The sequence below is a fragment of the Ambystoma mexicanum genome, chromosome 4q, assembly GCF_040938575.1.
Source record: "Ambystoma mexicanum isolate Mex_15411 chromosome 4q, UKY_AmexF1_1, whole genome shotgun sequence".
Lineage (NCBI taxonomy): Eukaryota > Metazoa > Chordata > Amphibia > Caudata > Ambystomatidae > Ambystoma > Ambystoma mexicanum.
The window spans coordinates 1288432188-1288447508 of NC_090928.1; the positions used below are offsets into that span (position 1 = coordinate 1288432188).

The 15321-nt window shown below is 46.1% G+C and overlaps 1 protein-coding gene across 2 annotated transcripts in view; it reads left to right on the plus strand.

Moving 5' to 3' along the window:
• PEX6 (peroxisomal biogenesis factor 6) overlaps positions 1-15321 on the plus strand; it is an 846859-nt gene that overhangs the window by 450539 nt on the left and 380999 nt on the right. For both annotated transcript variants that reach the window (XM_069608918.1, XM_069608917.1), the window contains exon 8: positions 1921-2116. In XM_069608918.1, coding sequence (XP_069465019.1) covers positions 1921-2116 — 196 coding nt within the window. The remainder of the gene's footprint in view (positions 1-1920; positions 2117-15321) is intronic.

Sequence of the window (15321 nt, forward strand, 5' to 3'; positions counted from 1 at the left end):
TCACCTCCTTAATGGAGTTATGTACTTCAGGAGTCCATTGGAAGGCACGAGTACTGCGAGGCACCAACTGGGAAATGAAATGTTTGAATGCCACGAATGTTGGGTTTGTTCCATGTTGTGGTTTCTGACAGTGTTTTTCAGATCCATACATATACCTTCCGGCATGACGTATCCTGAGAATTGTGCCGACATAAGCTGCAACAGACATTTGGCTAGCATTGCATATAACTGATTTATTCTGAGTTCTAAAGCATCTTTTTCACGTGTTTGATGTGTGTGTTTCTGTCCTTGGAGTATATTGAAATATCATTGAGGTATATGACCAAGAAGACATTGATGTAATCGTGTAAGACTTTGTGACAAATCTGGGAAATTCGTCCCATTTTCAAGGGGGAGCCACCCCCATTGAGTCTAGGGAGGTGAGCCTGTTCTGCAAGACCCTCCTTAGGGGTTTGGGCAAGCAGGATGAGAGCTCCCAAGCTAGAGTGAAATCTCCCATAAAGACAGTACTGGCCTATATAGAAGCCCAAGAAGTTGTAAAGGTAATGAAGCCTTTTTATGTTGTCTGACTGCCTTGCTGGACCCTCTGCAGATTCACTAACATATAATCACTGAGACGTTGCCTCTCGGATGCTGCTGCTAGAGTACAGAACGCAGGCAGTCTGGAGGCTGGACCACTGAGAGGATGTGGTGGGCCAGGAGTCCATAAAACGCAGCCGAATCCAGAAATCCAAAGAGAGATGTTCTGATCAAGACGTTGATTGAGAAAGGAGAGGATCTGCTGTTCTTATTTTCCTATCTGGAAGGGACGAGTGGGTCCGTGGTTGAGGTTATAGATGCCATCACCAAAAGCATTAAGGGGAAAGATTAAGAACCAACGCATCAGAAACAAAAGTGCTGATAAGAAAATGTGAGACCTTGGAGAGGTCTGGATAAAATAAGAAGTAATAGAGACCGTGGGGCAGTTTGACTGAAATAAGTTCCTGGAGGCAATTTCTTCACAGGGAGCCTTATTTTCTGTTTATTTTCAGACCAGAGCTAGTCGGTGATGGGTTTGGTTATGTTGATTCTGTTGTGTGCCAGTATTCGGAAACATTTCTTGTATAATCCTATGGCTATAGCCACAAGGCTAATAGAAATAGACTTGTTTAGAGTAGAATGGAGATTTCACTTGAATGTCAACCATGGACTTTGATTGAATAAGACTTGCCTGGGGGACAGAAACTTGTTACGGTTGGGTTTGAAACTTTTTGCTTGAGCCCACATTATGTTGTCCTAATTTTGACACTGTTGTAAGAAGTTATTTCCTATTGTTTGTAGATCTTCCCTCTAGGTCCCATAGGCCTGTTTCAATCCGAACACTGGGGTATATGTGAACTCCAATAAAAACCCTGCTCCCACAAGTACCATCTCTGTTTACATTTCTCAACATCCTCTTAGCCCCAGAGGCACCCACTGTGTCCACTTTCCATGACCTCAAACCATGCCCATAGGCCAAAGGCCCTGCCTTGGGCACCCTTTAGCCACTTGATTGTCCCAGTAACATAAATAATGGGGTGATTTATATAGCACTTCTTGCTGGATCCCTCCGGTTTCTAAATACTTTAATAATCAAGGTCACTATTATTAGCCACTCGTGTTACTCAATGTATTGATCTGAGGGGAAGGTGGTGAAGGATTCAGCCTGCACAGTCAGGCTATCGTATCCTTGGTGCATATCATCGTCCTGTTCACAAGCAAGCATTTTGCACATGAGCTGTTGTCCCGCAGGGGAGGGAACTCAAAGGAGTATTGTGTTTCCTTATTAAAAAGTAAATGATTTTAGCAAATGTGCAGCCCTCCTTGAGGGAGGGACAGTAAAAAGGTCTAGAATCACCATAAAGGTAACTTTGTGCCTGTCCCTTGTGTTCTTTACCCTAGTGATTTTCCTGTGCTCGTGATTGGTACAACCAACAGGCCACGAGATGTTCTTCTGGATGTACAGACCGCCTTCCTGCATGAAGTAAAAGTGGAGGTGCCATCGGAAGAGCAGAGGAAGTGCATCCTGAGTGCCCTCACAGCATCTCTTCCCCTCGGCAAAGACGTGAACCTGGCAAAACTTGCAAAGAGAACAGCAGTGAGTTGATGCTCTCTTTAATGGTGGCAGTGACCCTAAATGGTCACAGTTCTTTTGTGAATTCTCTTCCCTTAGCAAACGTGCCTTATGTTGGAGTTTTTCTTTTATCCTTGTGTCCCATTGCCTGGTACAGTATATCTGGCCGGTCCAAAATCTTAAATATTTCTTCACTCCAACCACTTACAGGGCTACAATTGGCACAACACATATGTTTTACACTCCAAAAAGAAAGTTTTCTTTTTTTGTTTGGTTTATTCAAACCATAACAGTACACTACAGAAAGGTTCATCATATAATCATCACAAAATCTAAAATCTTTCATCATTAATCATCACAAAATCTAAAATCTTAGATGTGATAACTACATCCTAAACTTAATGACAGTGGTTACTGTATCACAACATTTCATTCCACGTATTTAAAACCAGTCTCTACAAAAATGCTAATTTAGGTCTGTGCATCATATGACCTATCTAAATTTAAAAACTTCAAAAATGATGCAATCTCCAATCCATCACAAGTGTTGTAAACACAGATACATCTTTGCCACAGGGAATCGACATGGAACATATTAAAAGCACCACACAGTTTTCCCATATTGGTCGCCCTTTGAACACTCAAAACCGAACATTCTCATTACAAATGTTTCCTCTTTTCCCTGGGTACCACAGACCTGACAGTCAAAGTCATCTAATTGAATTAGCCCTCTCTTCAAAAGTACCTCCCTGGTTAACAGTAAGTTCCATGTTGACTTCAGGAGCCAAGGTACGAAAATATTTGTTTGGGAACTGAAGTAAATTGTGCAAAATCGTCCCACTTTCCTTGTGTTCTTTCGAGAGATGTTTCAGCGAGGGATATTCATGGAAACGCTCTACAGTCTCAATCCAATCCTCATTGACGAGAGCTTTTTTACTTTGTCAGGATTCTCTAGCATGATAGTCCTATCCATTGCAAGAACCACCAGAAACCTGTCAGTCGTTAGCTAGTTGTACCAAAATATCTACATTCTTGCCCAGGGAGGAATTCAATAACATTTCATCCCACAAGGCTTCGTACAATGTATCAGACATTGGGTTTATCAATTTGTTATACAAAGAGGATTTTTTCCAGTAGACATAGGCTGTAAGTGACATTAATCCCAGCTCGTAGCAGATTGCCGCCATTGGGATCACATTTCGAACTTTCAGGCATCGTCTCCACACCATTGCCTCAATGGTGTCTAGACTTCCAATAATTGACTCACTTAAGCATTCTGCACCGTATACAAGTTTAGGGATGATCTTACCCTAATAAAATTGTATAGGTGGTTTTATAAAAAAACCTCCCATACCTGCTATCCAGCCTCGCAAGTTGCATTGACAGAGCTACTGCTTTTAGTTTGAATCCTTCCCAGGTTTTCCAAAGTGAGGGCTGGGGAAATATATGAAATCCCAACCATGCTACTAACACCGAAGCTTCGTGTCTCCCAATGACCACACCAGTTATCTGCGTTTCCTACCTCTTGAGACCTGCAGAAATTCAGTTTTTGCAGGGTTGCTCTTTAACCCATTCAAGGATGCATAGTCCCTGAACCCATCTATCAGTCTTTGAAGTCCAATCCGAGTAGTATCGAATTGGAGGAAGTCATCCGCATATGAAATCCACAGGACTTTATTACCCCCTACTTTTGGTGGAACAAAGTCAAAACTATTTAGGTGATTACCAATGTCTGAAACGTATAAATCAAAGATGCAGGTGGTCAACATTCACCCCTGCCTCAAACCGGTGTGTACCACTATTCTGCGTGAAAGGTCTCCTTCCTTATTCAGTCTGACCTTAATAGCAGAATTTGTGTGTAGTCCAATCAGCAGTTTTAGGAGCCCCCCAGGCAAACCCCAATCTAGGAGTTTAGTCCACAACCTATTTCGGTCCACACTGGCGAATGCGTTAGACAGGTCTATAGAGGCCACACAAATATTCCCCTCAGGTATTTCCCTGGCTTGATATTAAAATACACCGAGAATCATACCATTCAGAGATGTTGCGTGGCCTTTTCTAAACCAAGTTTGGAAATTACATAGCCACTTCGTGGACACCACCCATTGTTGTAGATGAGATAGAATTAATGAGGAAAATAGCTTACAATCAGCATCGATCAATTAAATAGGTCGATAATTTTTTGATTAATTTCTGAGACCCAGTTTATAAATAGGAACTATAGTGTCCCATTCCCATGAAGTAGGAAACACACGCGCTCTAGCAATGCCCCACGTGCATGGGTCAGCTTTAAAAATCTAGTTTGTCATACAGTTAAGGGCCCGAGCTCTCGAATTATTACTACAATAATTAAGGACCTAATCGCTCCCAACTCTATCGGCAGTCTCCACCCCTGATTTGAACTTACCTTCTCACCCCAGGCTAATCCCAACACAGCCCCAGTGCCCACGTCAACAATCTGATCCATCGGAGTCCAAACTACACATCAACCATTTGGAGCTGAGGGCAATCAGAGTAGCGCTGAAGGCCTTTCTGCCCTTTGTACGGAGAAAGAATGTCCTGATAATGACGGAAAAAACAGTGTTCATGTACTGCCTCAACAAGAGAGGAGGTGTAGGGTCACTGCCACTGTGCAGAGATGTAATTCAACTCTGGTTCTGGGCAATTAAAGACAGAATCTCCATATCGGCAGTTCACCTAGCCGGAGAGGAGAACATGGCTGCGGACGCTCTGAGCAGGCTGAGAACAGTCTCCCACGAGTGGGAACTAGCTCGGGGGATCTTCGCCCTTTGGGGAACTCCTCAAGTGGATATGTTTGCGACCAGTGTCAACAGGAAGTGCAAACTGTACTGCTCCAGGGAATTTCCCCCAAGAGGAGCTCCAGGAGACGCGTTCGTAGTGGACTGGGAGTTTCCTCTCCTGTACGAGTTTCCTCCAGTCCCCATCATTCCTCATGTGATCAGAAGGTTTGTGGTCATGGGGTGTTTGGCATGAAAAGTTCATTAGGCTGAAAGGCCTAAGCTGTACTTCAGGCTTTTTCCCTCGTGAGACCTAATCTAAGGCCTAACCAGGGATATGACTCTGCGACATGAGCCCCCAATTAACTTTGACTCTTAGGGTGGGATGCCCCAAAAGCACTTCATCTCTTACTGAGCGAGCAATCTTGGCAAATCATTTTTTTGCTTGATAGGGCGGTGGCAGCTATACTATATTGGCACCCTGGGATGGAGTGCTGACCAGTCGGGATGCTCCCGCCAGCGTTGCGAGTACCATGGTTAGCCTGTGCCCGCTTCCCTTCCTGCTCTCCCTCCCCCTCACCTTAACACCCATGTAGTTTCCTACACGGGTGCTAATGGTGTCTCTTTTTGTTGAAAAAAAAAGAAACTTACCTTTACATGCGACCCTGCGCTATAAAGGTAAGTTTCCTTTTTATATATATTTTTTTAAAAAAGACACCATTATCACCCGTATATGGAACTACACGGGTGCTAATGACAATATGCCCCTTGGTGGCATGCCAACGCTTTCGGTAACGGCACTGCCAGCCTCGTTAAGGGACCCTTGCTGCACTCGGGCTCTTAAATTGGGTGGCGGGCTGTTAACTACGGGGTCTGCCCGCCACTTCAGGGCATATCGCCTCATTAGAATGCACTTCCATTTTACTTAGATCTAGGAACAAAGCTTGTTCCTTGATTGTAGTGCTGAGATGGAACTTGTGTTGGGAATTCCTTGGTAGTAACACAGCTACATTTTAATTTAATTTGGGTGAAAAGAAATGGATTTGATAATATAGGGTCGTAGCCTCAGGCTACTAAAAAAGTTTGAGCCAGGACCGATGCGACTGGTGACCGAATGGAAGAATGAATCCATATCCTGTGTATTTTCCTGAGAAAAAGTCTGGAAAGTTTAAATGTGGCAGTCCCCAAGTATTGAAAGGATGCATTATTGGGATTGGACCCAGAGATTACACTCCTTCCTCTAAATAAGGACGATCTTCACCTTACCTCGGTCGATTACTTGGGCGGGCCCCGGTGCGCCCAAGAAGGAGACTGCAACTCGAGAGGTCCATGAGGAAGCTGTCCAAGATCACTCTTGATGGTGAGGCACCACTGGCATCAGCAATTTACAGCTTCTCAAGAACAGAGGGAACCATGTAGTCGCTGCTCCCTCTCAATGACTTAACGGACACAAATAGTTTTCAAGCCCCAGAATCCTCTCTTCTCAGAAGACACCCTGCTGTTTGAATGTGCGTGGCTTGACACAAAGTGGCTCAAGTAGTGGATTATGTGCACCAGATTACCAGAGCGTTGCTAACCAATTGAGCCCAGAGACCTTTCATTACAAAATTAATTAAAAGGTAAGGTACGATAATCAAAGACATCTTGGACTTTTAGGAACCCCCCACCCCCTTACCTGGTTTAAGACTCCATGGGGGAGAACGTTGGTGAACCAGTAAACACAAAGCAAAGCTGGATACTAGAAATGTCAGCATCAGGTATGGCAGCATAATGGCTGTGTTCTTGCCTCCCTGCGCTCTTGGGAGCTGCAGTAATATCTGGAGTGATCTATTTGAAACCTTTACTTCATGCAGACCTACAGTTTCATTAAGGGATCCAAGGTACTTCCCAGCCTATCAAAATAAGAAAAGGGGTTATGAAGGAGGTGGAAGGACGGGTTGGGTGAGCTATTTGGCATTATGTCCCAGGTTTCAGACATAATGCCAAAGAGACCAGGATCATTGCAATGACGGTTTCCCATATTCAGCCTTTGTTGGGTGGCCTTGCTGCATGTACCTCAGCTAGTGAACCGGTCCGCTAAGCGAGTGGATTCACAGGCAAGCGTAGCAGAGAAAATATGCTTGCCTGTGCTCTAATTCCACCAGTCTAATCAAAAAGTCTCAGAAGAAGAAATTTGATTCTGTACAGTAACATGCTTTTTGGGATGAAAAAAGGAATGGAGAAAGGGTCCTGTGTCACATGTTTACAGAAAACTCTTAACAAGAATCCTCCCACTAATAAAATCAAGAAATGAGCAAAACAGAAGTATAAAAAGGGTAATGGGTACAGAATAAATTAAAGGTGTGAGGATTACAGGGGGCTTGCCCTGTTTTAAAAGAATTGCAAGTGCACCAATGTAAATGCATAGATGTAAAGACATGGAATCAGCAGACAGAACAACAAGGCAATAATTGGTTTTCAAACATTGATTAGCAGAGTTTGCTAATTACAATTTTCTTAAATGTCACCAGACGTTAATTGGATCCAAAACGTAAGATTAGCATTAATTCAACATTTTTGTGTACCGCGGAAATAAGATATTAGTCAGATGGATCTGGCTTTGCAAATTCTTTAAAATTCCACTAGACTTGCAGGTTAACATCCTGATTCATGGAATTATTTGCTTTGAAAACACAGAATTGCGCGCCTTTCTGCCCGAAAATCCCCATACTTCAAACAAGGATTTTCAGGCAGTAAGGCACGCAAATCTGCCTTTTCCACGCAAATAATTCCATGAATCAGGCTGTAAGTAATTTAGTTTACCTGCTCGACCTAAAAGAAATGCACTCCGATAGCAACGGGTGACAAAAAATGTAAATGTGTTTTCTGTAAAATGGTGCATGTTACCACAAACCCACTTTGTTTGCCACACTGCTGCCACCCAGAAGAGAGCTATGTACTGCAAAAAAAGTAAATGTTACATAAAAGTTTAAAATATCTCTTGCAAATGGTACTCGCCCCATCATAAAATCTACTGGACTATTTAAATGGGTGTGTGGACTTTGCGAGCTCTGGCTGAGTGTCTGTAAAATGTAAAAGGTTGGCTGCATGACTGCACACAAATAAAAAAATAGAAAGATATGATAAAACAATTCATTATGTAAGAGGAAAGCAAGTAAGAGACTAAGCAGAGTAGTTGGTGTAGCAGGCAGAGAACTGGTCAAACTGTGTGGAATGTTGTAGTCTGCTGCCATCTAACGTTCATGGTAACGGTAGGTTCCTGTTGTTCCATAGTGGTTGTAGTGGGGTGACTTTCCCATCCCATGAATCTGTGTGTCTCTTTCCAAACTCGGGCGATGTGTGATAGCATAGACTGGGGGGTTGAGTTATATATCGTCCTGTAAAGAAGTTCAGTTTGAGGTCTATCGCGTCCTCCGGTGCGCCCCAGTCTATTGTGCGGCAATGTGGTGTCCCCGTGCAGTAAGTCATTGACCACTGCCATTTGGCTAGCCCAATAGTAGGACTATAGGCGAGGGAGCCCTATTCCCCCCTCCCAGATGGAACGCTGAAGAGTGCCCAACGCAATGCGCAGGTGTCCGATGTTCCAGAGGAGCTTCCTTAATGCGTTGTCTATCTTTTTGAATTCATTCACTGGTATGTGTAGTGGGGCGTTTTGCAATATGTATAGGAAGCGTGAGAGAGCCAACATTTTGAATAGTGCTGCCCTTCCTAGTAGGGTCAGAGGGAGAGAGACCCAGAGCTGGATAACTTCCCTGAACCTGGTTATCGGGTGGAGATTATTGGCCACATAATTGTTCAAGTCATTAGCAATTTGTATGCAAAGGTATTTAAACTGCTCTGTTACTATGCGAAAGGGACAGTTAACTGATGGTATGAAAGTTGTGTTGCCTATTGGGAACAGCATTGATTTGGGCCAGTTTACTTTTAATCCACTGAAAGCACCGTAGCTGTCTAGTATGCCTACAATCGTGGAACAGGAGTGGTGCAGATCTTTTAAGTAGAGGAGCAGGTCATCCGCATACAGGGAGACTCTGTCCTCCCGCACGCCTTCCCAATGAATACCACTCCAAGCCGGCGACGTTCTCAACATCTCTGCTAGTGGTTCCATAGCCAGTGCAAATATCATGGCAGATAGGGGGGCACCCCTGCCTAGTTCCCTTCCCTGGCTTGAAAATGTTCAATGGCCACCCATTCACCCTCATTTGTGCCTCTGGGATTCGTATAGGAGTTGCACCCAGCTCAGGAATTGCGGACCAAACCCCATCCGACGCATTATTTCCCAGATTGCCTCCCAGTACACTGAGTCGAAGGCCTTTTCAAAGTCAATTGCCAGTACAGCCAGGGGGCCTTGAATGGTGGTAACATTTTCTATTACCGTGTGCAGCCCGTGAATGTTCATGCAGGTTGACCGTTTCGGCATGAATCCGCACTGGTCGGGGTGAATTAGTGTTGTGATGACCTGTTGTAGGCGGTTGGCCAGTACTTTCGCTAGTGTCTTGGTCTCACTGTTAATAAGTGAGATTGGTCTGTATGAGCTGCAAAGGTCTGGCGGCTTGTCTGCTTTAGGGATCACTATTATTGTGGCTTTCCAGAGGTCTGCCGGTAGGCATCCCTGCTCCTTAGACTGTAGGAACATTCGCAGTAGGTGGGGGGCGATCTCGTTCATACCCAGTTTGCACCACATCTCAATCGGGAAGCCATTTGGCACTGGTGTCTTACCCGTCTGAGTTCCGACATAGCCGTCATCAGTTCCTCCCCTGTAATATCCCTCTCAAGCGGAGCCTCTTGGTCTGTGTTGAGAGAGCTATATCGTTTAGTACCGAATTATCGATAGGTCACGTGGGTGGTCTGTATAGCTCTGCATAGTAAGATATGAAGCCCTCGGCTATGTCTCGGTCGGTCAGTAGTGGGTCTGACCCCTCTGGCCTTATCGCTCTAACCTGGCCACTGCCCATTTCGTGCTTTTTTATCCATGCCAGCATTTTGCGGGCCTTATCGCCAGTCTCATATATTCTGGCTCTCATTCTCCTGTGTGCCTGCTTAGCACTTTCCAGTGCAATGTTCTTTAAACGTTTTTGAGCTAGTGTCAGTGCTCGATTTGTTTCAGGTTGGTCTAGTTCTAGGTGGTTTAGTTCGGCCTGGGTCACTTGCTCTTCGGCTTCTGCTAGTTCTGTTGGTGTTTCTTTTTGTGAGCAGCAGACCATGACAAAATCTCACCCCTCAGTACCGGTTTGAGTGCCTCCCACAGGATCCCTAGGTCATCTACCGATCCCGTGTTTATCTCAAAGTATGTTTTCGTCGTTTGTTGTATTTGCTTCAGAAGATCTGGGAAGCCTAAGTAGTAGTTATTCAAGCGCCAGGAGGGTAGTGGACGTGGTCTAGTCGTGTTGAGCTCAATCAGCAGGGGGGAGTGATCTGATATACCACGCGGCAATAGAGTTGCCACAGAGGCCCTGTGGATATCTGGTCCCGGCAGAAAGTAGTATATTTGCGATAGAGGCGTGTACCTCTGAGTGGAAAGAGTATTCGCTCACATCCGGGTGCAAGTCGCGCCACACATCCCGCAGTCCCATTGCCGTGGCAAACACTGCTACTTTATTTTAGTTCGGACAGAGGGGTATCTTCCTTTTAGGTGTGAGCGATCCATCCCCACCTCCATGACTTCATTGAAGTCGCCCCCAATTATCATTAGATCTGAATTGTCTCCAGAGATCAGAGGTCTAATGTCCTGTATCAGTGCGGTGATCAGTGTTGGTGGCGAGTAGATCCCCAGCAGCGCTATTGTCTGGTTCCAGAGTGTTCCTGTGATGAATGCGTATCTGCCACCATTGTCTTGGGTCACCCGTACCAGGGTCAGGGGCAGCCGTTTGTGTATTAATAAGAAATACCCCACGGGAGCCTGTGGTGATCCTGCATGTATTGCAATTCTATAGTTAGTGCGTTTAAACCGGTTACATGTGGTGCCCGCTAAGTGGGTCTGTTAGGAAGGCCACCTCCGGCGTCTGCCGATTTAGGAGTTGTGTAATGAGCCGCCTCTTGATCCCTCCTCCCATCCCATTAACATTCCAGGTTAGGAGTTGCAGGGTTCTGGCATCTATGTTAGTGGAGGCCATTTGGTGAAAGATAAGGAGCTGTCAATAGCTTATAGCACAGTGCACATGTGTCTCGTATTGGTGGTGTTATGGCAAAGCGTTCTGGATTTGATCTCTGAACCCTTTTCTTAACGAAGCTAACGTTAAACAAACTTCCCATCTCCCACCCTATACTCCTTCCAACTCAAAGCATCTGTCGCCCGAACAGTCAACAACAAACCACAACTAACGGCAGCTGAATAAGACAGCTAACAAATAGACTATTTGGGGTTATTCCCCTGTGTATGAGTTCCTGACATACCCTGGTGTGATGGCACAGGGTGGCATCCCAGGGGAAGGGGGGGACGTCCGTCTGGGCTAGCCGCTTGGCTGTGTGTCTATTCGTGGCTATTCTGATCATGTGTTCAGCACTGTGTTGGTGTACAATACCTTAAATCCCATTCAGTAGGGTCTTGAAGGTTTCTGTTTGCACGTGTTTCAGGTGTTGGTGCTCTCATTCCTGCAACTATGGAGCGTTTCCTGGTACTGGTGGTTGTTGGTCTGGCGGTTCAGGTCCCGGCCGGACTCGGGGTGTTTCGTGTCTGTTGCCCCTTGTCACCGTCCAATCTCCCTCGATGTGGTGTTCTGCCCAGTTCCACGCTTCTTCTGGGTCAGTGAAGTGGACCGTTGTGCCCTTATGGTATGTTTTAAGTTGGGCAGGGAACATTAGGCCGTATTTCACCTTCAGGGATTGCAGTTGTTTTTTGAGTTGGTCAAACGATTGTCTGGCTTTCTGCACTTCCCTGGTGTAGTCTGGAAAAAATGCTATTTTGAATCCGTTGTAGGTGAGTGTCCTTCGCCTTTGCGGTCTGGAGCAGTGCATCGCGGTCTCGATAATTCAATAGTTTGGCAATCACTGTGCGTGGTGGGGCACCCGTTCAATGGAAAAGAAGTTGGAAAACGTTTTTGCTTGGAACATGTCTGTGAGCCACTGCTCCAGAAATAGCTCCATGTGTGGGCCCTCTGCTTTCTCCGGCAATCCCAGTATCCTAACGTTGTTGTGTCTGGATCTCCCCTCACTCTCATCTACTCACTCCTTCATAGTTTTCAAGCGTGTCGTGACTCTGGCCAGTTGTTGTTCTATGTTTCTTATTCCGTCCTCCACACCAGATATGCGTTGCTCTGCCTCTCCGGTGCGCGATGTCAGCTTCTGGAGATTATGTCTCAGGAGGGAGACGTCCATGCTGATGCCGTCCATTTTCTGCTCCATGGAGGCGCGCGAGTCAGCTATGGCCGCCATGATGTCTTTTAGCTATATTGTGCCCTCTATCCCCGCCATGGTGTCTGGTTGATCTTGCTCCGGCTGGCCGTTTGTTGTCGGTGTGGTAAATTGATCTATACTGCTTTGGGAGATCAGTTTTTTTGATTTGTCCTTGCCCATGGTGGGTGCCGATGATTGGGTGTCTCTGTCTGGGCTGTTGTCTTGTTTCTGGGGTTGGAAGCTCTCTTAACTGCTCTCCGGATTTGTTCCGTCTCCTCCAGGCTTTTGTGCGTGGGGGGCCCGGTAGGCGCTGAGGGTCCGCCGAGGGTCTGCGGTCGCCGCCAATCAGTGAGGTTCCCTCACGGGTGTAGGGGGTGTCTGTTCTCTGGGGAACCCCTCTAGTTTCCGGCTTCCCCCACCTACTGTGGTTCTGGCGGCGGGGTGGTCCTCAGAACTCCACCCGGCACAGCTCTTCCCCGGCTCTCGGTGCGACAGCCGTCATGCGGGCCAAAGGCTGATTCCCCCCGCTTGCGCGCGGGGGGCTGTTTTCATTTGTTCGAAACAGTGTCTGGTGGGTTTCCTGCCTGCTTCGCGCCACCAGCCAGAGATCCTCTGCAGCCCACAAGGAGGCCGTCGTCCGACAGTCCCGCTGTTTTGGCCGGATGCGGCCGATGGATCGTTCGCTCTGCGGTCCGGGGCGCCAGTCGCAGGTCCCTCTTAGTGCGACACTTGATTGCCCGGATTCACTCTGACGAGCGTGGCCATTTTGTTTGTCCGATGCCGCAGTTGCGCTGTTTTCTTTCCGCAGCTCCGAACTCGCTCAGGAAGGTGCGTTTTTGGGCTGGAATTGCATCCGCTCGCGCCCGAGGCTTTTATCTTCTGGAGGATGTGTATTTTGAAGATTTGCCACTCGTAGTAGGCTGTTTGCTCAGGATGTTTGCTGCGACCGCAGGAGCTCCAGGGACTCACGTCCTCATTGCTCTGCTGCTGGCCAAGCTCCGCCGATCATGTACATTTTCAAAAGTTTTCACTCATCAATGTGGTGCATCTTCCCCAACAAAAACAAATCTAGATGACACTGAGATTTATATAAAATAACCTAAACTTTACTGTAAACCATGGAGTCAATGCAGTGTTTTACATAAGAAAAACTGCCGCTCTGCATTATGCAACAACTTAAATTGTTAGGAATCAAATTCCATGACTGTTTTTAATAGTTACACATACTGGTCTTTGCCAAAGAGACTATATTGTTGCCAAAGAGGATATAGTTAGCTTAATGAAAGTATCATCCCGATTACTTCAGGTTTTCAATTATTTGAAAAAGAAAAATATCTTGCCTAGCACTCTCACACAGGCATGTCACTTAAGTGTGAAGGAGATGATTACTAATGCACTCTCTCTCCATTAGCCCCTTTGAACTTGCAGTGAACAAAGAGGGTGACAAGAGCCTTAAGAGCGAGAGAGGAATTCAGAGTGAGTGGTGCTTTTATGGAACAGGGTAAGTTAAATAGCTAACTTTGCTACACAAGTGTCAATTTAATTAGCAAACCTACAGAATTGCATAGCAAATTGCTATGTGACTCTGCTTATTTTATGCCTTGGAACAAGGGTCCTTTAGTTAACAAGTGAATAGGCACATACATATTGAATTGATATGCAGTCGTGCAGTCATGATATGTGTTAGGAAAGTATTTTCTTTTTGCAGTTTTTCTTCCGTTTACATCAATTGAACCCACTGCTGTTTGGTATGACTTGAACCATGTGCTGACTGTTAGGGAGATCTATCATTTGTATGCTTCATCCCCTCTCCTAGTGAGACCCCCAGCACTTTTTGCTGGACTTCTGGACCTCTTTCATTCAATCCTTAATGAATGGAGCCTGTTTCCACTCATTCATTCTTGTGGGCTCTGTCTTTTGTAACTCTATTCTTTGTATTCTACCTGTACTATGGAGTCTGCCTGCTCCATAGCTCTTAAAGGCATCTGTGTTTTACTACTGCAGCACACATCTCCTTATGGGCAGTGTTGCTGGGTACCCTTAGGGTTCTCCTTTAAGATCCCTTTTCATATATCTGTTCTTAACGATAGAGAGATACATAGCCCCTTATTCACAGAGCGTTTTCCAATGGGGTTTTGCCATTATAAAACGCTTCTGTTACTTAGGCCATTAAGTAGGCCCTCAACTCTATAGACTGGGAGATTGGCACACACCACCTTCAGTGGAGTGCCAAAGGGATACCTAGTATCCCCCTTCTCTCTGCTCCTGTGACTTTTTTGTCACATAGACAAACTCCTAATTATGGCTGGTGGCAGTGGACGTGTTCTACCAACTATTGTGTAGTTTTTATACCATGTCCATAGCCTAGGTAGTACACAGTAGGGGCACCCAAGTACCAATTGGGGCCTCCCTTCTTTTTTGCCATTACTAGTGTGGTTGTCCTTTGTCAGCCTTTCTTCTACCATTCTGGGAGGGGGAGGTCAGCGTGTGTGTTTTGCCTTTGGTAGGAACCCTTGGGTGTCCCCACCTAGGCTCCAGAGTGACTGGGCAGGCAGGAAGTGGGGGAGGAGTCTTCCACCCCCCTGTCCTTTGTCTGCCAGAGTGCCTGAATAGGACCAGCTCCCACATGGGGTCTGGCTGATCTGATTGGACAGCCAAACGCCCCTTTCTGTAAAATGCTGAGAGAGATTGCAGAGTAATGTGTGCTGGAACTGTATGAAAGGTGAGGCTGCTGGACTGAAAAACAAGTCGACCACTGGAAGCTGAAGTAACCGAAAAAGATGACCAGAGACACCTGCAGACCCTTTGCAACACCATGAAGCGACCACTTCTGTCCTGACCCCGTTTTCTGTGCGACAGACGAGCGCCGTAGAGGATGACTCCTTCCCTATAGCTGGTGGGACCAACCAGTCCCAAGACGAACTTTGAATTGGGCCATTTCCCGAGGTGCCAAGAGTTTCCAGAGCTGCGGAAACCCCAATACAAGGAGACCTGCTGCCCATTTCGAGTGCATAGTCGTGGAAAGGCTGAATCCGTCCAAATCTTTGCTGAACCCGTAAGGACACTGCAGAGATCCGATCCAATTCACCCAGACGCCCTCACCAGAGTGTGGGACTTCAGGAAGCAAAGAAGATTGACCGGGCATCCATGTCCTTTGTT